The sequence below is a fragment of the Convolutriloba macropyga genome, chromosome 3 (genome assembly GCF_964194025.1).
Source record: "Convolutriloba macropyga chromosome 3, txConMacr16.3, whole genome shotgun sequence".
NCBI classification, from domain to species: Eukaryota; Metazoa; Xenacoelomorpha; order Acoela; family Convolutidae; genus Convolutriloba; species Convolutriloba macropyga.
This window is the reverse complement of record NC_134470.1, coordinates 19,819,012-19,843,194: the sequence shown is the minus strand read 5'-3', so window position 1 is coordinate 19,843,194 and position 24,183 is coordinate 19,819,012. Positions and strand designations below refer to the sequence as shown.

The 24,183-nt window shown below is 35.9% G+C and overlaps 2 protein-coding genes across 2 annotated transcripts in view; both read right to left on the bottom strand.

Annotated features, from left to right (window-relative positions):
• The window catches only part of LOC142336036 (uncharacterized), a 421,548-nt gene that overhangs the window by 33,342 nt on the left and 364,023 nt on the right, over window positions 1-24,183 (bottom strand). The window lies entirely within an intron of this gene.
• Window positions 5,446-24,183, bottom strand: part of LOC142336037 (uncharacterized) — a 40,903-nt gene continuing 22,165 nt past the window's right edge. Inside the window, exons 5-8 of the mRNA XM_075384529.1 lie at window positions 14,963-15,144; window positions 13,832-13,942; window positions 9,498-9,776; window positions 5,446-5,994 (exon numbers count right to left, since the gene is read on the bottom strand). Coding sequence (XP_075240644.1) covers window positions 5,615-5,994; window positions 9,498-9,776; window positions 13,832-13,942; window positions 14,963-15,144 — 952 coding nt within the window. The 3' untranslated portion in view covers window positions 5,446-5,614. The remainder of the gene's footprint in view (window positions 5,995-9,497; window positions 9,777-13,831; window positions 13,943-14,962; window positions 15,145-24,183) is intronic.

Below are 24,183 nucleotides of genomic sequence, written 5' to 3'. Positions count from 1 at the left end.
AATCTGTCAGTTGTTGGACCGACATACAAGTTAGAAATTCAAAAAAGAAGATACAGTTCAAAAAATATCTTTTTTGAAAAAGCATTTCTAAAATAATAACAGCCAATAGGTATCAACACAAACAACAGATTAATTTTTGGATAAAAAAGAATGTGAAATCTGTCAATTGTTGGACCGAAATACAAGTTAGAAATTTACAAGAGATACAGTTCAAAAATTACCTTTTTTTGAAAAAGCATTTTTAAAATAATGACAATAAGAATCAACTCAAAGCAAAAGAAAAGTTCACTTAATCCTTTTTAGGATGCCAATTGCACTTTTATTTATGAGACTAGTCATCGGACTACAAAAAGCGCAACAAATGAAGTCAAAAATTTCGTTAAAAAATACACGAAAAACTCGAGGAAAGAGCTTTTCCCTACAAAATATATGTTCGTTTGGCCCCGATTTAAATGAGATTTGTCATTAAAAAAATTTTGATAAGAGAATGGACTGTTCTGTAATTGATACGAAAAAAAAGATAACTTTAAAAAGGGCTCCAACAGAAATCAATCTCTGTTGACTGTAAATATCTGCGATAAGACCAAACTGATCTTTTTTTTAGCTGCTCTTTTAGAAACACGTAAATGTTCCATATTTAAGCGTAAATTAACATAGCCGGCAGATTGCCGTAAAATAGCCGCGAGAGACGCTTGTGGCGTTACATGAATTGAAACAACTATAGAAATAAAATAGACAGATCGACCACCAGTCCTTTAATAGACCACTAGACTTTTTGGGTTAGCTTCGGACTGTCATTTTTATGAGACACATAAGCTCTATCAGGAGAAAACCCTAAAAGGGCTTTTCAAAATTAGGATCTTTTCCGTTTGTGCCCCCTCAGCTTAGTGGGCGCATATTATTTGCACCCCCCAGATGCACGTGCAATATTTTTTACATAATGACTTACTATGTAATGCCACGTGCTCTGTAACTGGGGGGGGGGGGGCATAACGTACTGGGGGGCACAAACGGAAAAGATCCCAAAATTAATATTCGAAATCAAAAACTCAAGACTAATAATCAGGAATTAGGGCATATATGTTTGGCACTACTTAGATGCACACTATTGACATTTAATAAGTAAATGTTCATAAAATTTAAAGTTCCATAAGTGAGTTCAGAAGTCATTTTTTTGAGTGAGGTAAGTCATTGAAAAAGTCTTCCAAGAAGTCAGGGTGAGACGAAACAAAAATCTGTTAGACGAAGTAAAAAAACATAGCAGGACAAGTCCTGAAATACAATTCAAAGAATTGAGTGAAAAACTCAGTCGTACTCTACCTGACCAGCTGATCAATTGAAAAATTCCAGCCAGAACACAAACAAAATCATCTCCAAAATTGAGAAGTTACAAGAATCAAAACTAAACAAAATATACTCATTGCTAAAACTCGAAGCTTTCAAACCTAAGGCAAAATTATTTTCCTTTAAAACCTATTTCAAAAATATGTTCAAAAAATCAATTTTTGTTTCTGAAATCGGTCCAGTGTTAAATCTGAAAGACCTGAAAAATATTCATTGGCCCTTGAAGATCGATGATTAACTCATCCAAAACATGAACATGACCAAAAAATTTAAGAAAAAAAAAGAAATGAATTGCAAATTATCAGAAAATGTTGCTGCAAATCGTGATATAAATATCTTCAGAATCATTTCCATGTCTCTAGAGGCTATCCAGTAACCCAATTCCAAGCTTTAAAAATTCATTGGCTTAGATCGATAGGCAATAATTTTTAGAAGAAAATTCAAACTTCAAAAAAAAAAAGAAATTCGTTCTATTAAAATGTTGAAAGCCATTCAATTGCCCCCTAGCATTTAATAATTATTTAATAGCATACTATCAAACACTAGATGAGGTTACCTGTCAACTGAGACAAGAAAAACTAAAAAAAAATAAAAATGTTTTGAAAAAACTTGAAAAAAATTGCAAATTTTATCAAAAAACTTTCAGAAGTCGAAAGGTTAAATTGAAAGGCGAATTTTATCAAAAAAAATTGCTAAAATTTGTGATATTCAAAAGTTGAAACCTAATCCATGGTGACTAAAAATTTTTGAGTAACTTATCATCCAACCGCTAATGAGGTTTTCTGGCCCCTGGGACTGAAACAACTTGAATAATGACAATAAATGTCAAAAAAAAATATGAAAAAATTGCAAGCTTTGTCAAAAAATGCTAAAATGCATGATGGCAAAAATTTGAAAACCATTCCATTTCCACTAGAAACTATGCAGTAATCTATCATCAAACCCTTTATCAAACTCTAGAGGAGGTTTCTTGGCACCTAGGGCTAAAAAAAACTCAAAAAATGACAAACATTTTTAAAAAACCTGAAAAAAATTGCAAAAATTAGTATCCTTTCGCGAGTTTCTGTTTGTAGTACCAAAACTTATAGCTCATAAAATGGTCATAACAATAATTTTGTGTCGCAAACGACCTTAATCCACTTTTAAAAACTTCAACCTAAGACTAATCAAAGAAACTCAAAAAAATCACAAAAACATGAAAAATTGCATCATTTTGACCCCAAAAACTCCTAAAAATGACCTTTTAACCTTCAATTAAGGCCATCCCAGCAGCTGCACCACTATTAGAACTTGAGGGACAACTAAAGCCCACTTTGGGCCTCTAATGAAACTTAATGCCCGCTGGGCTTTACCTGTTTATCCCAATTTGAACGATCATTGAAAAATGTGTGAACACATCTTAAGAAAAAACATAGCCGGAAGAATTCCGGAAACGACTCGAAGTGAAAATCCATTTAAACGGCATTCAACTACTCATTAAACAAAATGTTCTTTCACTAATTTATGATTATCTTGAAACAAAGTCATGAAACAAAAAAGTAAAAACAATAAAATCAAATCTGTTAAAATACGATAAAAAATCTGATCAAATTTTGTTATAAATTGAGATCCCGAAAAAACTATCTCTGCCAAAATACCTTCATCAAAACAACTAGTACTTACAAAAACCACTTATGTGAATTTTGAAAAAAATACTTTAGGCTAAAATTATGAAAAAAAAGCTCTTAAAAACAACTTTCACTGAAAACATATAAATCAAAGAAAAATTTCCTTCAGCCAATAGGGTATCCAGAGGCTGACAAAACAATAGGCAAGTCATAATAGGCAAAGAAACTCAACTAAAAACAAAAATCGAAAAACTGCAAAAAAATTAAGAAAAATAGTTCCAATATTCGCCATTTTTTGTCATTTTTCTAAACAAAAAAATGCTTCTTACCCACAAAACTGCAACCAAATGTTATCATAAAATTGCTCAAGTAGAAGGGGTTTCTTCAATACCCATTTGAGCCAGTAAAAAATAATCGTCAAAAAAACGCAAAATTAGCCCGAAAATCAGCAAAATACATTAAAAACCTCCGACTTATCATAAAATTCAAACTAATTTCCAGAAACCTTTAAACCACTACCGAAACCAGCCTAAAATTAAAACAAAATCATAACCAAACCACAACCAAATTAAATGAGAAAAAAACTGCTTTAAAAGGCCGGACTTGAACAAAAAAATTTCGCTCGCTTAGAGAAAATTTCTTCACATCAATTTCTCGCTCTCTCAAAAACAGCGGTATGAACAAAAACCACTCTCTTTTCGCTCCGCGCTTCACTTTTGTTCAGCGCCAAAATCACTCCAAATTTTTTCACGCGTTTCATTTCCTGCTTCAAAATTCACTCCAAAAAATGATTAAAAAAAGGACTTCTCCAATACTCCTCTTCGAGTCGTAAAAAGGACTTCTCCAATACTCCTGTTCGAGTCGTAAAAACACAGCGCACCAATCCAATTCAAATTCCCTGAAATGTAAAAAATAGGACTCCATTTTTCGTCATTTTTCTCAACAAAAAAATGATTTATATCCAAAATTGACCATACTTATTACTAAACAACTAGAAAAACTATTATGAACCCTAAACCTCCACAAATGCCATAAAAAATTAAGGAATAGAAACGGCATTCAAAAACAAATTCAACAAAAAAACTATAAAAAGTAAATGTTTTTTTTAATAGTACAAGGAAACATAAATCCGAATAAAGTTCTTTTGCAATTAGAGCAATTAAAAACTCGCAAAACCATGGGCAAGTTATAATAGGGTGGGTAAGACACTGGTGTAAGATTTAAAAAAAAGAAAAACTGAAAAAAAATAATAAAAAATGGTTTAAAATTTCTCATTTTTTCGGTGATTTTTCCTTAGACAAAAATGATTTATACCAACAAAACTTCAGTCAATTGGTATCTGACAATTCCTTAAGTAAAAAGGTTCTATTCAAATCCCACTTAAAGCAGTAAAACAAAAAAACAGGTACAAAATCAATAAATTTCGTCTAAAAATCAGCAAAACTGATCAAAAACTTCCAAATTAGCATTAAAAATCAAATTAACTACTTGAAACCTTCAATTCCTATTAAAACAAACCTAAAACTAATACAATACCATAATCTAATCAAACCTCATAACCATCAAAATTTGCAAACTGCTTTTAAAAGCCGCACGTGAACAAAAAAATTTCGCTCGCTTAGAAAATTTTTTTTCACACATCTATTTCTCGCTCTCTCAAAAACAGCGGTATGAACAAAAACCACTCTCTTTTCGCTCCGCTCTTCACTTTTATTCAGCACCAAAATCACTCCAAATTTTTTCACGCGTTTCATTTCCCGCTTCAAAATTCACTCCAAAAAATGATTAAAAAAAAGGACTTCTCCAATACTCCTCTTCGAGTCGTAAAAAGGACTTCTCCAATACTCCTCTTCGAGTCGTAAAAACACAGCGCACCAATCCAATTCAAATTCCCTGAAATGTAAAAATAGGAGCGCTATAGTCGCCTGGAATTGAGGACGCGGCTATTAATAATATGAAACAATAATTTGATACAAAAACTGAATCGAACAAAAAAAATGCTAAAAGTGAACAAAATATCACATGTTCACAAAAATTCTCAAAGTGACTCCTCGACAACGAGAGAAATTGATGACCTATTTTGATTTGTCCTAAATGGGGTTGGACCAATAAGAGTTGCAAATTATCCCCGAATAGCTAAGAAAAACTAAAGAAAGCGATGCACTTTCTATCAATACATACCAATTTTCTTTAACCGTCTTTTGAGGAAGATCGCTTTTTTGGGAACACTATTTAGCGGCGACCCATTGGTGCAGCAATAGCAGCATTAACTCTAACAGACATGATTTAAAAAGCAGAATTTTGGATTTATGAATCTCAGCAACCATAAAAAGATCATCTGTGGTTCATAATCATACAAATATCATATATGGTTCTTAATATGGAAACATCTATCAATTAGCGCAGTATCATTGCGTTCAAATTCTGAACAGGACCAATTTAGATCACGCGAAACCAAAATGTCGAGGGGGACCTTCACGGAAAAGAATTTGAATAATTACAAAATTTCTTTGAGAGCAATTTAAAAGTTCGTTTGAAAGACTTTAATAAGTAGGATTTTAATAGCAAAGTAGATTTCTAAAGTTTTGAGCACCGTCGGTGTTAGTTCTTTTGTTTTAATTTATCAAATTAAGAACCTTCAGGCTATAATTGAAACAGACAGTTCATTTTCCTTGTTGCTTGAGTGACGTAATTTCTTTAGAAATAAGATCAACCATCTTCCTTGCACTTTGTGTTGCAGGAACTTCCATCTGCTGAAGCGCAATTTCAGCTGCAGCACGCACAGGTGCGATCGGGTCATTCCTCCATATCTGAAGGATGCGTGGAATTGCTTGTTCACACTTCATTTTGCCCAGGGATAGAATAGCCGCTTCTCTGGCCAAGCGATCGGGGTCTTCAGTAGTCTGAATGAGAGCCTCGTACACCTCTTGGTGACCTTTGCCGACCTTAGACAGACTGATGGCCGCAACTGCTCTCAAGTTCGCGTCTGGGTCCTCGAGCAAGTCCAGAAGAGAACTCACAACGGCGGCTGTCTTGAAGGAGGCTGAAATCAAAAAGGTTGTCCAATGCACACGGAAAAAAATGATGAAAAATTCATTCTGATTTAACGTCGTTCGATTTACAATTATAACAAATTGATGAGCTAACTCAAACTTCATTCGGAATCTAATTCCTCTAGTACCCAAATAATCTTACAAACATAACCGACTAACGTCGGGCGAAGTGATCTCAGACGACTGTCCATTGCTTGGCTTTGTAAGCAGCTGGCTACGGCTTAGGGGGCCTAGCTTTAGCTTAATTAATGGGAGGAGGGTGGGTGGAGCATGTGGGAAGGTGTTGAGCGCGAGTGGGGGTGAGCGTGTGTGTGTGTGCGTGGGTCGGGGAGGGAGGAGGGATACAGGTGGTGTTCTGATTAGCGGCGAGGGGGGGGGGGGGGGCTGGGAGGGGGTAAACTCAAAAACTCAAAACTGGGAGGGGGCAAACTCAAAAAAACCACACTTCAAACTATGAATTTACGTCACCTAAAAAGCTTAGGCGAATCGCATATTTAGATACCAGTGAGCCTTAGGGCTCTAAGTATATGTTAGATTATAGTTCTGGGAAGCCTAAGGCAATTACAGCTCAAAGCCGAGAGCGCTTGCGCTCGAGGCTGAGATCGAATTGCCGAAGGCTTCCCAGAACTATACTCTAACTTATTTAGACCTCAATTTCGCTGTTCAAAACTCAGAGAATTCAATTAAAATTTATAGTAACATTGCAAGTCTGCATGTTTCCAAAGCACACTTTTTCATCCAGTCGTTTTTCTTAGAGATAATTTCATAAGTTTTTTCTATTTCTATTTCTTTATTATACTCTTCCTGCTCGCCAAATAAAACCAGTTGTCGTTCCAAATCGGAATCGTCGTCGAAATCATCTTTCGCATATAGTTTCTCATTAACTCTTTTCTGCGATATTTTTAACGTCTCATCTTGATTAACAGTTTTTTCGGAGAAGTATTTTCATTAGCATTGTTTTTCAGACAATAGCCTTGCATATATTAATAGTCTTTACTTGAACATTGAATCAGTATCCGTTCGTTTTCTTCGTTCGGCTCATCGTTTTTCATTTTTTGTTCAAATGGATCAAGGGTGATGCTAAGGCATTTGAGGTTGCTTTTTGCACCGAATCAGATCACACATATTCTTGCAAGGCAGGGCTACTTCTATGGCCGGTAACTTTTTTCACCAAAACCTCTGAGATTTGTTTTTCCATCAAACTAGATAAAGCCGTTGCTCGAAGAGAATGCCCAGTCCACAACTGAGTTGTATCCCAGCCGGCTTCTGAAGCTATTTTTTTCATTATACCATCAAGATACATTTTTCCAACAGGTGAATTCTGATACCATTTTTTACCATTAAATTTGAATTGGGCCTGCTCTAAAAATATTAGGAACCAGTCGAAATTAAATTGATATACTTTTTGATGATAGAAACCGGACAGAGTGTACCGCCAATTTTGTGAATTTGGAGAGACTTGGGCGTGTGCCGCCTTGATAATTCTTTGAATTCGTTTCACGATACACGATCTATTCCTTGTCGTTCATTCTCTCAACTTTTATTTGTGCTTCAACGCCGGCACTGAGATTCCTATGTTCCTGACGAGATCGAAGAGCAAAGAACTTTCCAACGAGGAAGTAAACGGTTTGCAGAAGTTTCCTTGGATCATCGGTTCCCAATATATTTCTCTGGAACAGGTCAATTTCCAGGTCTTCATTAACTTTGCTGGCCTGTCTTTTTGGTTTTTGAAAACCGTCTAAAGCTCTGCGTTTCATTGTTTCGTCCAGAAAACGACAACATCTCTCGAACTCCCTGTCTGAACAGATATTGTAATCCAACTTGAGTTCCTTTGCATACATGTTGATTACATATATAATGTAATTTAAACTTTTCGGTGGTAAAGGCGAGCCATCATTTTTGCGAATTTCTACAAAAATTTTTTCAAGGTAATCATTGACTAGGGGCCTGAAATTTGTTAGCAGGCTCTTCAAATTGCCCTTTAGAAAATCTGGTTCGCTCTCGTGCAGCGAATCAATCCAACAATTGAACAATCGTTCATTTCAAATAATATTTTTTTCTGAATTCCTTGTTATTGTAGGAGCGAATGGATAGTAGAGGTCGTCAGCCGGCTCTGTTGTGTCACTCTCATTGTCACTCTCTATGGTTTTTAGAAAAATGAGCAATTTATAAAAATATTTCTTTATATTGACTCAATTCTAGATCCTAAAAAAATCATCTTTGCCTAAGTTGTTATTTTTTGTGACTGTTTCCTGTTTTCAATGATCCCCTCTAATTATCTTTGAAAAATGTATGCTTTGTCTCATGAGAAAAAATTGGGCTTCCAATAAAATTTTCCACGAAACATGCATTAAGGCTTCCAAGAATTTTTTCCAAGAAGTTTGCTCAGTAGATTGCTCATTTTATTCCATTTTGTAAGGTTGAACTCTTCGAGCCAAGTGTGAAAAAAGAGCGAAAAACTGATTAAGTTCAAAGTCTAGTGTGATATGAAACTCGAAACCTTGAAAAAAAGTGGGACGCTTGAACAAGTATGAAATAATGAATTCTTGCTTGATCAATTTTCAAAATTAGAGATCACGCCTTACTTTATCGTTGATTTTTATTAACAGCGAAATTGAGGTCTAAGAGAACTTAATGCCCTATGGGATTTACCTGTTTATCACGTTTTTGAGCACAAAAAGCCAAATTGTCAGACGAAAAAACGACCAGACGGAAAGTCGGTAGTACGGAAAATCGCATAAAATACCACAGGACAAAAATAATTGCTAGAAATTTGGCTTGAGAGCAATTAAAAGTTTGCTCTTGCTTCCCATCTTTCATTTCATAACTTTTGCCCGTGAATTTAAATTGAAGAGTGCGATTTGAAACAAACTAACATTGCCTGCAGATTGCCGGAACAGCTGCGAAATAGACTTGCGTGCTGTAAATACAGATGGAAAAAGATACAGAAATGAGTTGATAGAAGGTATCGCCGCCGTCTATAAAACTTACAAGTTTCAGTCAAATGAGGTTGTTTTTGGGTGCAAAAAATGTTTCACTGCCGCGGCTCGAACGGCCGATCTCATTATCAGCCAGTCGCCTTAACCACTCGGCTGTCGGACTTGACCATCTTTTACCTTACAATCAACTTTGTTTTAGCAACAGAAAACTTCTGAATAACCGCAATTTAAGTCACGCAGAAAGCGTGAAATCAAGCGCGAAGAAAACCATTTAAGCAGTGACGAGACAGAATGTTCTAGAACAAATGTAAAACGAAAATGGAGCGTCAGACGACGAAACAAAAAACCAACAGCACCGCAATATAGCTACGCTCAGCTTACAGCTTCGCAGCTATAATTAATGCTTCACAGGACATACGGTCTGACAGTCACAGCAAGTTGCGGTATATCGTGCGGTGGTTTGCAAGGTCATGCAATCATTCGATTTACAGAAGTTCCTAAAATCCTGCACACAAGTTCAAGCTATGTCCCAACACTTGATATTTATTGCAGACCTAAATTTCGAATGGCGTCCATTCTGATGATGCTGTTCATGTTAAAGACCTCCTTCATGGCCAAGTTGCCAGCCGCATAGTCAATCACTCTCGAGTAGAAACTCTTATGCTTCTTGTTTCGCCCCTTTTCCCCATCTTGCTCCAACGTGTCTCCTTTGAATTCTAGGAACACTTTGCGTGAGATGATTTTGGACCGACTGAATGCCTCTTTGAACAACAGTTTCTCCAGCCACAACATCTGCTTCTCGTCAAACTGAAGGTCCAGATCGTCTTTGTACTCTTGAATAAACACGGCCTCTCTTATCTTTGTAAAATGCGTAAAATGTGCATTAACTAAAAACGGGCAGGCTGCCATCTATTTAATTCACATTCCCTTTGAATATTTGCTAAGAACAAATTACTGATTAAAATTGTTTACAAGTTTCAAAACAGACAGAGCACCTCATTGAACTTTAATGATAGCCTAACTATAGCTACACACGCTGACAACAAGCAAGGAACACTGACGTTTGGGATATATTTTGAAACATAACCGGCAGACAGAACCGGAAAATAGCCCCATAACCCCGATTGGGATTGAAAGAACAGAAAATGAAAGAAATTGATTCTTGTACAAAAACATTACTAAAGTGCCAACTATTTTGCCAACAAGGTATTGCAAAACAAATTTGTGTTCGACGAATTAAAAAACATAGCAGGACAAGTCCTGACCTACAATTCAATGAAGTTTTATTGACCAAACAAAAAACTAGACCTAGAATGGACAATGAATGGATTTGAAAAACCATTTAGAAAAGCAACGAAAAATGAAAAAAAAAACAGTATAAATCAGAGTCAAATTGCCGCACGTGAACAAAAAATCACAATCGAGAAAGCGAATTTTTGTTCAAACACCGTTTTATCACTGTGTCTCAAATTCGAGCAAAAATTCACGTCGCAAAACCACTCGCTTTTTCCCTCCAATTCCTGTTTCGGCGCGACCAAAATCACTACTCCAATTTGACTTCAAAAATCATGAATATGATCTTAAAAACAGATCTTAAAAAGACAGCGCCCCAATACAATTCAAATTCTTTGAAATGTAAAAAACAGAAAAGTCCTGACCTACAATTCAAAAAACTTTCATTGACTCAACTAGACCTGAAATGGACTATCAATGGATTGAGAAAACCAATTAGAAACAAATCATGAAAAACGAAAAGAAAAAAGCCAAATCACCGCATGCGAAAAAACCAATAGCGAGAAAGCTAATTTGTGTTCAAACGCCGTTTTGTTGGTCACTTAACTTTAAAATTGAGTGAAATTTCACGCCACAAAACCACTCGCTTTTTCGCACCACTTCATGTTTCAGCGTGACGGAAAATGTGTGAACAGATCTTAACATAGCAGGAACTCTAGAAAAAATTCTAGTCGACAAGAAAAAAATTTAACTTGCACCTCAGCAAGCAACTCACTGATAAAACTCACAACACACTGATAAAACAAACATTACCAGGGAAAAGCAAATTATCAAAATATTTCCTTGGAAACTATTCATAAGTTGCCACTCCAAAAAGTACTGTCTATAATGGATTGTCTGGACAATCCTTAATTTTCTTCAACAAAAAGAATATCAATTGATGGTAAAACATTACCAAAGATACATCGAGATTACTTAAGAAACTAATTATATACTATTGAGAATGTCAAAAATCCCCCGGTCGTACAATTAATTGTTAACATAGTTCAGAAATGTAAAGAAAAAACAAATGCAAAAAGCCGCACGCTATCAAAAAACTTTGCTCGCTCAGCAGAAATTTTTTTAGAATCTTGCTCTCTCTCAAAAACGCTACATGAACAAAAAACACTCTTCTTTCTTGTTTTCATGTCTGACCAAAAAATTAAGCAAGCGAATGAAACAACTCGCTCCAGTCAGCGTAAAAGATGACGTCACGCCCGCAATTCAATGGAAATTGCATGAACAAATAAAAAAATATATTTGAAGCGAATCTGACGTCATATGGTCGTAACAAAAATCCTGACGACGACACAAAAACACAAAGGAGGACAAGTTCTCAAAAACTGTACCTGACCAGCAGATCGATTGAACAATGCCAGCCAAAAAGACATAGTCTCAAAAGTTAAATCTCAAAAATAAAAAAATCAAACGAGCTAAACAAAAACAAGTCATCGATAAAACTTTTACCCTGAAGACCACATTTGATCACATTCAATAAACTCATTAACCCGCGCAAATGCCTTGAAAGAGATTTAGTTGATACTAAAGGTAGAAAAACGAGAAATATGACTCACTGCAAGACCCAAAAAGTGGCCCGCAAAATTCGAAAAACTTTATTTGAAAAATTTAGAAATCAATTGCTAATTTTAATGAAATGTTGCTAAATCTCGTGTTATTTATATCCTAGGAACAATTTTACTGTCTACGGAGACCATCACTATTTCAAGCGTAAAATAGTTCAACTGACTCGTAAAGATCGATAAACTTGGAACATGATAAGAAGCTTTGCATATATTTGTCGACAATAAAATATTCAAAAGCACTCCATTACCCCTATGCATTAGCACACTATCAAGCCCTAGAGGAGCCCTGGCCGCTATAGGTTCTTGGCCAGACAAATACTCAGAAAAGAATTTAAAAAATGCAAGTTTTATTTTAAAAAATTGCTAAAACTCGTGATATTTAAATCTTGAAGACCAAATCTATTACCACTAGACAAAATGCAGTAACCTGTTATCAAACCGGAGGGGAGGTTCCATGGCCCTTGAGTTCAGAGAAACTCTGAAAATGACAAAAACTTTCAAAACATTTTAAAATCGCAAAAATTAGTATCATTTTTTTGTGTATATCTTCAAAGTACCATATAGCTCATAAAATAATCATAAAAGTTATATCTTGCAAAAGAAATTCAGACACTTTAACAAATGTCTATTCAAGACTAGTCAAACAACAAATATAGACAAACATGAAAAATTGCAACATTTTGGGCTCAAAAACTACTAAATAAACCGTTTACAAATGAATTTAGGCCTAGATAGCAACTTCAGCACTCTAAGCAAATAAAAGATTACTAAGGCTACCTTGGGACTTCTAATGAATCCTAATGACCACGGTAATTACCAGTTTATCTCATTTTGAAAGATCAAAGTCATGAAAATTGTGTGAAAACATCTTAAAACATAGGACAGGTCCGCAAATACAATCCAAAAAATTTAATTTACAAATGAGCTGGACAATAAAATTTGAAAGTTAACATCTAAATAAGACAGTCGACAAAGCCAACGACTCTATTTGTGTAAAACCGCACAAAAAACTAAAAAATTGAGGTTTTTGTATCCAAGATCTTGTGTTTTAGGAATAACTAATGTTAACATCTAATCATGAAAAAAGTAACACTACTCAGCTTCAGATTGAGTACATAATACCAGGACCCTGTAGGAATCAATGAAAAACAGGAAAAGCAGGTGATAACCATAGAAATGGCAAGAAATCAATTTGGCAGAGATTTTTGAAAGTCCGTGGCCTCAAAGTAAAAAACCATACAAATACATGCCTTGAAAAACTATATGCCGCAATGAATGCCTAGGAAAACTGTTATTTTTGGGACACAGCGATAAGACCATAAGAAAAACAACAAAATCATGCAAGACTAAAGAATCAACTTTTGAATCAATTTGAAAAAAAACCCGTCAAAATCGCGACTGTACTTATTGAAAACAGTAAACATACCCGGCAGATTGCCGGAAAATAGCCGCCGTTGATTCCAATAAGCATGATTGGGATTGAAATAACAGAAGATATTGAAAAAAAAAGATTTTTGTACAAAAACATTTTTTTAAGTCCGATTCATTTTGATGGCATTTCGTGGTTGAACATACTTCTGTTTTAGAGAGAGGCTACAGGGGCTACCATCAATAACAATAAGCATTAGAGATGGTAAATAAGACTTATAGGAACGACGTTCAAATAGCGGGCATCTAAAATTGGGCTTTATGGGTTTATCCCGTTTCTATTTCTGACATCCATTTTTGTACTAACTCTGTTCATTTTGAATTGCTTTGCTGAGCAACTGATGCTCAAAATCACTTTTAGCAGAATGAGAGAAGAGAGAAACTAGCCTAGAGAAGTCAAAAAGATTTCACGCAAAATGTTGAAAAGGCGGCAAAATGAGGTAAAGCGAAACATTTTTGTATTCGACGAAGTAAAAAAAAAATAGGAGCGCTATAAAAGCCGGCTGAGAAGATGAGGGCGGCTATTAAAAATCAGTAAACAAAACGTAAAAATCAGAGAAATCAGACTTATTAGTACTTTTATTAGTAATTTAAACTTGTTATACCTGCAACAAAAACTGTCCATAACACATCAAAGGCAACTGCATTCTGATCGGGAAAGTTTCTGTCCCAGAAGTTAGTTTCTTCCTCATCATTCGCTTGAACGGCAGCATTCCCTGAAGAAGAAAAACAACATTTGTTCACTGCAATTCACGCATATCGCTCTGATTTACAGTTTAAGCAACTCCATAGAGGAATCCATATAATTCCAATTATTTTCGCTAAAAAAGTTTCGTCAATTAGATTTCACACTAAGTGTGATATAGCTGCACCCTAACTAACTACACGACTTCTGAACAAATCCTTTGCGCCTAGCAGTGAAAAGACTGTTGTCGTCGAATAAGTATCAATTGGCGAGTGAGCTATATGGCACATGGCTATATGGAAATCGTAGGATACACAACCCTCCTGTGAGGTGTTTCCTGTTCCTATCGTTGCTCATTTTTAAGCTATTTTTCTTCAAAAGCATAGAAAACAACCAACTGTCAAAACCTTTAGCATCCATAAATGCAACCAAAGGCTAAAAATGAAATTAAAAAAATTGAGTCACCCCTTTGCCCTGACTATTATTGTCATCAGAATGATCTTATAGCACAATCTAGCGTACACACAATCGCCAGCCCTGGAAAATGTCGGTCTGTATCAGAATACAAATCCCCTTGACCTAATGTTTTCCTAATCGATATTTTCTAGGATGGTTTATCATTGATAGCGACATAGCCGAACTAAAAAGAACCAAGCAATATCATCAGTCTCCACTTAATCCGAAGCAAAGCCTCAAACTAGGCACTTTCTTAGTCGACACTGAGTAGTTCTGACCCTGACCCGGTGCGGAAGACTACCCAATATTTTAGTACTGTCAAAAGAAGCACTAGTTCACTGCTCAAAATTTCAGCCTGTACAACTTGATGGAACAGCTCAAAATTAAGCGCAATATCTCATAAAAACCTGCGGACTTCGTCTCAAAAAATTTAATAGCAAAAATGGAGTATGATAATGGATCTCATCAGGAATTCAATATTACGAATTTTATTCACTGCTTATTCAATCTTTTTTCTGGAGCTCTTTGGGTTCGTGATATCTTAAAACAGGCAGCTCTATATTCTTAACCTATAAAAGATAGACAGCTATCTCACCGACGGTGAAGTTGTACTCGTTGCGAAGAGAAGTTTGTCTGTCGAGTGTCCTTTCCTGGTCAGACGAAGTGTCCGTCTTGTTCAACTCAGCCAAAACCGCCTGCTTCAGTGATGCAAAGTTCTCGTCATATTCGCTTGGATCTTTGAAGAAAATCCAATTAATTTTTGCCAATGTCAGCTTCCTAAACATTACTGATATCGCATCATTTCCCAACGCTTTGTTATGTTACTAAGTTAGTGGGAGCTATGCTTGAACATCCAACATGAAATTTCCGTAATTTGATTCTTTGATCTTTTCCGGTTCTGCCCCCAGTACGTTCTCTACACACCCCAGTTATAGAGCACGTGCCATTACAGAGTAAATCATTGTAATATGGCAGATGAGCCAGGGGGTGCAAATACCGTGCACCCATTAAGTTTAAAAAGAAAAGATCCTATTCTCTATTTCTTTATTCAATCCTACAATGAATAGAAAAACCACAACAAATGTTTTCCGTCCATTATCAACTTACCTGATGAGGTAAATATAACAATAATTACACTGATCTGCCATAGCAGTAGGCTAAACAATTACGAAAAACAAAAACCTTTGAAAAAGAATTTACAAAAAGCTACACCAAAAGAAATCTTTATAAAAGCATTGCTTGCTCGTTATTTTCATTATCATTTTGCGGCGATTAGTTTATACTTTTGCGCACAGCAAACAATTTAATTAGATCTATAACATCTAATAAAAAGCAAAATAAACACAGCCCCTTAGTCTCAATATACTAACCAATGAAAACTAACACACACAAAAAGAGAAAAAAGCAGCAATTTCTCAATTTCATATAGACAAAAGTCTTCATTTAAGAAGTCACCCTCAAATAGCCCTCAATTAGATCGAGGCATCCTCAATTGATATTAAATCCTGAAATTGAAGTAATTAAAATGACTTAGAATAAAGAACGTCAATTTGACAATTTGAGATTAAGGTAAGCCAAAAGTGACCCAAATTTTATTCAGTCGCAAGAGCAAAAGACTCTTGAGTGTAGAAAAAAAAGGACTTTAATTGAAACAGCGATTCAGACAGCACATGTCCTGCAGTCTAACAGCATTTGTGGTAAATATGTTTTTTGCAATACAAAAATGAATATATGGTTCCAAAAAACGATGGGGAAATGAAAAGATCATATTTGTTGATGAAAAGTAATACCATACGAGATGAACATTTTAAACGAACGAAAATAGAAGATGCGATACTTTGATGTAATTGGTTGAAGGTTTGGGTAGATGTAAAGGAAGTAGTTTGCAGAAGGTTATCAAAAAACCAGTACCTACCAACTTTTGAATTTTAAGCCTTTTCCTCCTCTCATGTTTCTCTCTTTCGCTTTTTGTCCTTTACTTTCACAACTTGCATCAGGAAAAACAAAGTTAGAACAACCGTTGGTATGACCTAACAGGGCAAAAAATGAGCCAAAGCTGGGAGCACACCAACAGAGAAGTTCCGTTGACCTGACCAATTAGGCATCAACACTGCTGTGACGACCAAGTCGTGATCAAAGTTATCTGGCGGAACACCTCTACGAAGAACACCTTGCAGAATTTCGGTGCTCAAGATACCGCCCGCCTCACAGTAGTGTTATGAGACGGGAAAACCCGTGAGAGTAGCAATAAGGTAGACCAAACCTCGACAATTGTACTTAGTCGGAGCGGGGTGACGATACGCATTGCAATTATTCGAGCCGAATGGTTGAGGCAATATTTGAGAAGGCACCAGGAGCCCTGTAGTGCGAAAACAAGTGGCTGCAGAGAGTGAAGAACACGAGTGGTAAAGGTAGCAAACTCACGTATACTATCCCCTCAACGCAATGAGTTCAAAAGAATAAGCAATTCTACAGTTATGACCATAGAGAGAACCAGAAACTATAGCAGAACAAGAAAACCAGAAAGGACCTAATAACCAAGTGCATTAACAATGCCAATTCCGCAGCAAACAATTCAGCTCGTTTGCGCACGTACTTCAAAAAATTATTGTTTTGTTCTTTGTCCCCTTTGTTGTCCTTTTTGTTATCTTGTCATTTGTCTCCTTAGTGACATCCCCAATTGGATTTTCAATGGAGAGTAAGAGAGCTTATTTAATGTAGTCAGTTGATAATTGTTGGGTTTTATGATTTAACGGTATTCTTTCATAAACGATTATTGAATTTGTGCTCATTACCTGTATTTTTTTCTTTGTCACTTTGTCTCAGGGATGGCAGGTCTCTTCCGGCTTCTCATGAGGCAAAAGATGTTCATTTTGTTGGTTCTACTTTGTAGCTCATGTTTTGTTTGAAAATGTCAGAGAAATTTGAAATCTGGTTTTCAGTTGTTTTATCTTTTGTCTCTCAATCTCTCGGGGGAACTAAATGATATATTTTCTGTAAGAACTAAAGACAAGGAGCCTCGTTCATGTGCCCCATCTCTTATCATCAAAAAAACTCAAAATAAACTGAAATTTGAAGCAACACAGATATTCAAAATTTTAGCAACTTAATGGCTCCATGGTATTTTTCGGGAAAAAAAAACAAATCTAAGTACCATCAAAACCAATGGCAGATTAAGAACTGAGGTCTGCTGAGCAAGTCTGCAATTTATGGCGAAACTTGGTAGACCTTTCTGAGCCAAAAAGTACAAATACCAACTATAAACCCAAAAAACCCGACGAAGCCAATACACATTTTAATATTGAGTTCTATGTTCACAGAAAAATGAACAACAAGGTTGTTAATATTGAAAAATTAGGCAAACAACACTTTTCTGCTTTTGTTAAAAATATTACATAAATACAATTTTTACCGGTACCTGAGAAAACAATCAGCGGAATAAACATTTCACCATTGCAAAATTTCTGTACCCAGAACTGTTGAAAACCTATAAAAAACCGATAGAACCTATAAAACGTAAAGAAAAACCTTAAAAAAGCCCAAGGTCTAAAACAACAGGTTTAAAAACGTGCCAAACTACTGAAAAACAGACGCTGGCATTGATTTTAATACTAATGCAAACAAGGACACATTTGAACAACCTGAAAGAACAGCTGATCTATTATTCAAAGACAATCGAAACTGCAATTCCGAATAGGATATTCCAATTTCAAATTAGACAAATTTCTCATCAGCTTTACAATTATTACGCTTGGATGACCTTTATTCAATGTGATCTAGCATCAGGTGTTTGCCCCAAAAAGGTGGATCAGACCTCGACCATTGTACTCAGTCGGAGCGGGGTGACAATACGCATTGCAATTATTCGAGCCAAATGATTTAGTCAAAACTTGAGAAGGCGCCAGGAGGCCTGTAGTCCGAGGACAAGTGGCTGGAGAGAGTGATGAACTAGAGTGGCAGCAAACTCACCTATAATATCCCCTCAACGCAATGAGTTCAAAAGAATAAGCGATTCTACAGTTAAGACCATAGAGAGGCGCTACCAGAACCCATAGCAGAACAAGAAAACCAGAAAGAACTTAATAACCAAGTGCAATACAACAATGCCAATTCAGCAGCAAACAGTTCAGCTCGTTTGCACATGTACTTCAAAAAATTATTGTTTTGTTTGTCCCTTTTGTTGTCCTTTTTGTTATCTTGTCATTTGTCTCTTTAGTAACATCCCCAATTGGATTTTCAATGGAGTAAGTGAGCCTATATAAGGTAGTCAATTGATGATTGCTGGTTTTATGACTTTACGGTATTCTTTTTCAAAAACGATTAAAGATTTTGTGATCATTATCTGTATTTGTTTGTTTATCACTTTTTCACAGGGATGGCAGGTCTCTTCCGGCTTCGAAGAGATAAAAATATATTCCTTTTGTTGGTTCTACTTTGTTTAAAAATGTTAGAGACTTTTGAAATCTGGTTTTCAGTTGTTTTATCTTTTGTCTCTCAATCTCTCGGGGGAACTAAATGATATTTTTTCTGTAAGAACTAAAGACAAGGAGCCTCGTTCATGTGCCCCATTTCTTATCATCAAAAAAACTTAAAATAAACTGAAATTTGAAGCAACACAGATATTCAATATTTTAACAACATAATGGCTCCAAGGAAAAATAACAAGTCGAAGAACCATCAAAACAAATGGAGGAATAAGAAAAAATTGAGGAAAAGCTAATCAATTCTCTGCAATTTATGGCAAAACTCGGTAGACCTTTCTGAGCAAAAAAAGTACAAATCCCAACTATAAACCCAGGAAACGCGAAATTAGGCAAAGAACATTTTTCAGCTTTTGTTAAAAATATTTAATAAATACAATTTTTACCGGTACCTGAGAAAACAATCAGGGGAAAAACATTTCACCATTGCAAAATTTCTGTACCCAAAATTGCTGACAACGCAAAGAAAAACCTATAAAAAGCAAAAAAGTTAAAACAATAGGTTTAAAAACTTGCCAAACTACTGAAAAAGACACTAGCAGTGATTTTAATATTGATGCAAACAAGGACACATTTGAACAACTTGATCTTTTATTTAAAGACAACCGAAACTGCAATTCCGAATAGGAGATTCCGATTTCAAATTAGACAAATTCCAAATCAACTTTACAATTACTACGCTTGGATGACCTTTATTCAAACTGATCTAGCATCAAGTGTGTGCCCCGGGCGATCGGTTGTTTTATCATTAGTAAGTTCTGGCTGGCGTTACTCCTGATCAGATTTTTAAGTGCAAGTGTGGGGAAGGAGATAGTAGGGCCGTTCTGGCGCTGCCATTACGTTGAATATAGATTCTCGTGGAGATTTTAGAAAATTTTCATAGATCTTTTCTCTTAAGGATGACAGCATCAGTTAAAGTCTTGCAACCAATTCTTTATCTTTGATGGAGGCATGACGTGGTGCAAGCCTGAGTGACTCTTTTGCAAACCAATAAAAATTTAAGGAAATGATGGAAATTTAGTAAAGAGTATTTTTTGCTCTTTTTGCGCCAAATATTACTTATATTGACCTTTAGCCTGGTGAAAACAATTTTTCGGATCCATGGGAAACTTTTCAAAAATCAGAGTCCAAGGATCACTTGGTAATGTTTTCTAAGCAAAAAGAAAAACATTTGCAAATTTTGCATGAACTTGAAAAAATTTCAAAAAATGTTTTGAATTTATTGAAAACTCTCGTATTTTTTTGAAGTACAGGCCAAAGTAAAGTTCATAGGACTGCGGTTTGCCTTGATAATCGACTGCTACAAGTTTTGGTTTCTAATAAGGCTAGGAATTCGCTCTTCCAATTGGTGTTGTGAATGTTGTGTATTTGAGTGATGAATTGTGATCTTCTACCAATTGGTTGTGTATTTTGTGTAGTGGATAGTGAAGGTGTGATAGTATTTGTAAGGCGACTTTATCATAATCGCAATCTTTCTCGTCTGCAAAAATGCAAGACGCGGCACACACACTCTAACACACGTTTGGCAGATGGCAGGAAATAAACAACAGTAAACAACTAGTTGGTAACAGACTATGTAAATGATTAGTTTTATAACTTAATCTTTAGAGTGTTTTCAAGTAATTAGTGTAGGTTCTTGGTTTCTGTTTCCAAATCTCTAATCCCTGTGTGTCTTCCCCAAATGGGGACGAAATGGCATTTATGGCATTTCGATTAACTCTTATATCTTCCCAGTTTAGGTCAGAAATGTCGTCATGTGTCGGTGGAGTTTGGTACTCTTGCGAGGTTCTGCTTGTAATTGATGCCGTTGTACAAATCGGTTGTGTGGAAATTGGTGCTAACTTCTTGGTTCTGGCTGAATGCTTGTCGATTGTGGTTTGATTGTGATGTCTGCTTGTTGTTGGATGAGTGCTTGTTGTTGGGTAAGTGCCAGATCGTCCTTGATTGTGGTGTTGTTTTCAGTGCTAGAAGTTTCTATATCGTTGACGAAGATAACTTTTAGTGAAGAATAGTGAAACTATGACTCGTTAGGTTTCTTTATTTTCGTTACTGCTTTGTCAATTCTAGGTGTTTATTTGTGCGATTTGAATATTTTCTCAGTGTTCTCGGGAGTGATGTCAACTTTGTCCTGTGTGATATTAACTGGGGGACTATCCCGTGATGTACACATGAATAATTCTGGGTCATTACTAGCAATGATTTGTTGTATTGGGTTGCATTCGCCATCTATATCAAAGATCTTTATAGTTTCTGATGGTTGCACATTTGTCGTATCCCATAGTAGCAAGGATCTATTTTCTTTTCTGGTTTGCAGTGTTGCTTCTTTAGCCTTGTTCGCAAAGGCTACTCCTGGTCTTGGTTTCTTTGGGGTTCTTGGTCTATTCATCGTTTTTCCCTCTTCGTTCTTTAACCAGTTGGTGTTTTGCTTTCTCTTTGGTGTAGTGAGCGGCTTGGATTTTGTTGCCTGTTGTTGTTTTTGGATACCATTTTTATTTTACTTTTTTTAGAGTTAATTTAACCTTTTTCCTCAACAATACCAATTTCTGTTGAGTGTTTGTCCTCTTGGATTGCATTTAATCTTTTTCCTTTACTTGAATGTACTTCTGTCTGTGTGCCATTGTCTTGAAGTAATTTTTGGGAGTTACTGATAATTGGCTCCTCCATTTGGTTGTGTTTCTTTTTGGGGCTCTTTTTCTCTTTTTTTTATCAAACGTCTTTTTATGAGGATTTTTTCTGGTGGTATTGCCAATAAAATTCGAGTTGAAATGTGTATTTTCTGAATGATTGTTTATAGAACAAATAGGGCTAAAGGGTTTTCTTTGTGAGTGTTTTCATTTGCATTAATTACGTCATATCGTTCATTTTATGTGCTGCTTTCTGATTGGTTATGATAACCAGTTGGATTTAAATTTTTTTACGTAGGAAGTGTTTGATCCCTTGAATTGTGTTATTTTCTGATAAAAGTGGTCTGAGTGGTTGCGATAATAAGGCTATTTTTGGTTTGTAGTTTACCAGATGGTGTATGCATCCTATAAATGATCTGCGTTGCTTCAATCTTTTCGGTGGTTCTAATTTATTTATTGTTTCGCACTTCTTTCATGTTGGAAATATACCAGTTGGTGATATTTTGTGATCCAACCATGTTATTTCTGTTTTTGAGAAATTGCAGTTTTGTAGTTAAATTGCTAAAATCTCTTTGTTTAGAAGATTGAGTATTTTGGCTAATTCCTTCTCGCGAACAGATATGCTGCCTTCAGTTATTACCAATATGTCTAAGATTGCAAATTTGTTATGGCTGCTTCTTAAAGTAAAATCTATTGTTTTTTGGAATGTCACAGGAATGTCTGTTAGGCCGTATAAGCCGTTTAGGAGTCGGTAGGTTTCAGTTGCTCTACCTCCTAAGATGTTGAAGTTGCAATGTTTTTGCAATTGCGGATCGAGAGGAATTTGGCTGTACGCATATTTTAAGTCTGTTTTGAGAATTAAGGGTTCTTTTCCCGGTCCTTTCGGAGATATAATTTGCGACTGCGACGATCGGGTGGTCGACGCTTTGCATTTGATATTTGTTTGTTATTTACACAGTTAGGTGCTTTCAATGTAGTGCCGCTGTTGTCCTTTCTGACTGTGATTACCAGTGGGCTGCTGAACTGTTCGTCTGAACTTCTCTAATCTGATTATTTGTTTTTCGTCGATAAATTTCTTGAGCTCTTTTCCACACGTTTAAGTAGATGTAATGGTACTCTCCTCCCTTATGTTGCGTGGGTTAAAAAATTTTTTTGAAATTTGATTTGACTATGTATTTTTGAACGACCTAATCGAGCACATAAATGTGGATATTTTTTGAATATCCATTTTATTATGTCTTGTACAATACTAGAAATTGCTATGTAGCCAATTGTCTTACCAGTTGGTTTGGAGGCTGTTAGACTTATTCCAAGTATGAGTAGTCTGTCTCTTCTCGTTACTTTTTGTGGCAGATTGTTAACTAGAAGAATCCTGCAATTTTTTGCTCCCATGATCCTGAGTTTCCTGTTATTTGTATTTTTAATTAAAATGTTATTCGGGCTGAAGTATTGTTTTTATTGCTTTTGCTTTGGAGTCCTCCATGAATGATCTTGGAAATCCCGTGTCTGCCAGTCAGTCCAATTGAATGTTTTTTTGTGTAGTTTTGTCCCAAAATTCTCCGTTTTCCTTGTTCATAGCCAAGCTTTCAATATCTTGGAACATTGATGGTTTTACTATGTTTATAGTAAGTAGCCCAATCTTCCATTAATTTTTTAATATAGAGGGCTGCTTCTGCAATCAACTGATTCTTTTTCCGTTTCCTCTCTCTTCGCCTTCTTGTTCTTTCACTTGTTTCACTCTTATGGTTGTTTCGGTATTCCGCAAACTTGGAGATTAGTGGGCTGAAAGGCTCTAAGAGAACTTAATTCCCACTGGGCAATATCTCATTGCAAAAATTTGTCAGTAAATTATTATCAAACCCCTACGGAGGTTTTCTGGCCCCTGGGTCTGGAAAGACCTGAATAGAGAAAAATGTCAATAAAGAAAAAATTGCACGTTTTGTCGAAAAAATAATAAAATTCGTGATTATAAAATGTTGAAACCATTCCATTATCACAAGAAACTATGCAGTAACCTATTATTAAACCCTGGAGGAGCTTCCTTGACACCTAGGGCTGATAAATCTTAAAAACATCAACAATTTTCAAAAAGCTTGAAAAAAATAGCAAATTAGTATATATTTGCGTGTTTTTAACGAGCGCTTGTTCGTTAGTAGCTAGCTAGACACGGTGGGGGGGGGGGGGGGTGGGGGGTGCACCGGTGGCTAATGGGGGGCAACAGTGGGGTTGGGGCACCAGTGGATGGGTCTTCAACCTCTAAGAACCGCCCTTCACAGCATAAGTACAAGTCTCCAAAAGTTTGACCTGAAACAGCGCTGAAAGGCTCTAAGTGCACTTAATGCTCGCTGGGCGCTGCCTGTTCATCCCGTTTTTGAGGTCGAAAAGTCAATTGGGTCAGACGAAAAATCGGCCAAGCAAAAAATCGCATAAAAAAGACCCACAGGACTAATATAATTGCTACACACTTCGTTTGAGAGCAATTAATTATAATTATCCATTTTCTTCAACAAACAGAACTCAAAGCAAAAATCAATTGAATCTAAAGACAATCTAAACTACTTAAACAATTAAGTACAACTAAAACTCCACGGATGCCATACAGAAATTACAAGAATTGCTTAAAAAACGTCCAACAGGGCAAAATGATCCCAAACGTACTATTTCTATCAGAAAATGCTATCCGATTTTCGTAGCCTATATTTGTCATTAAA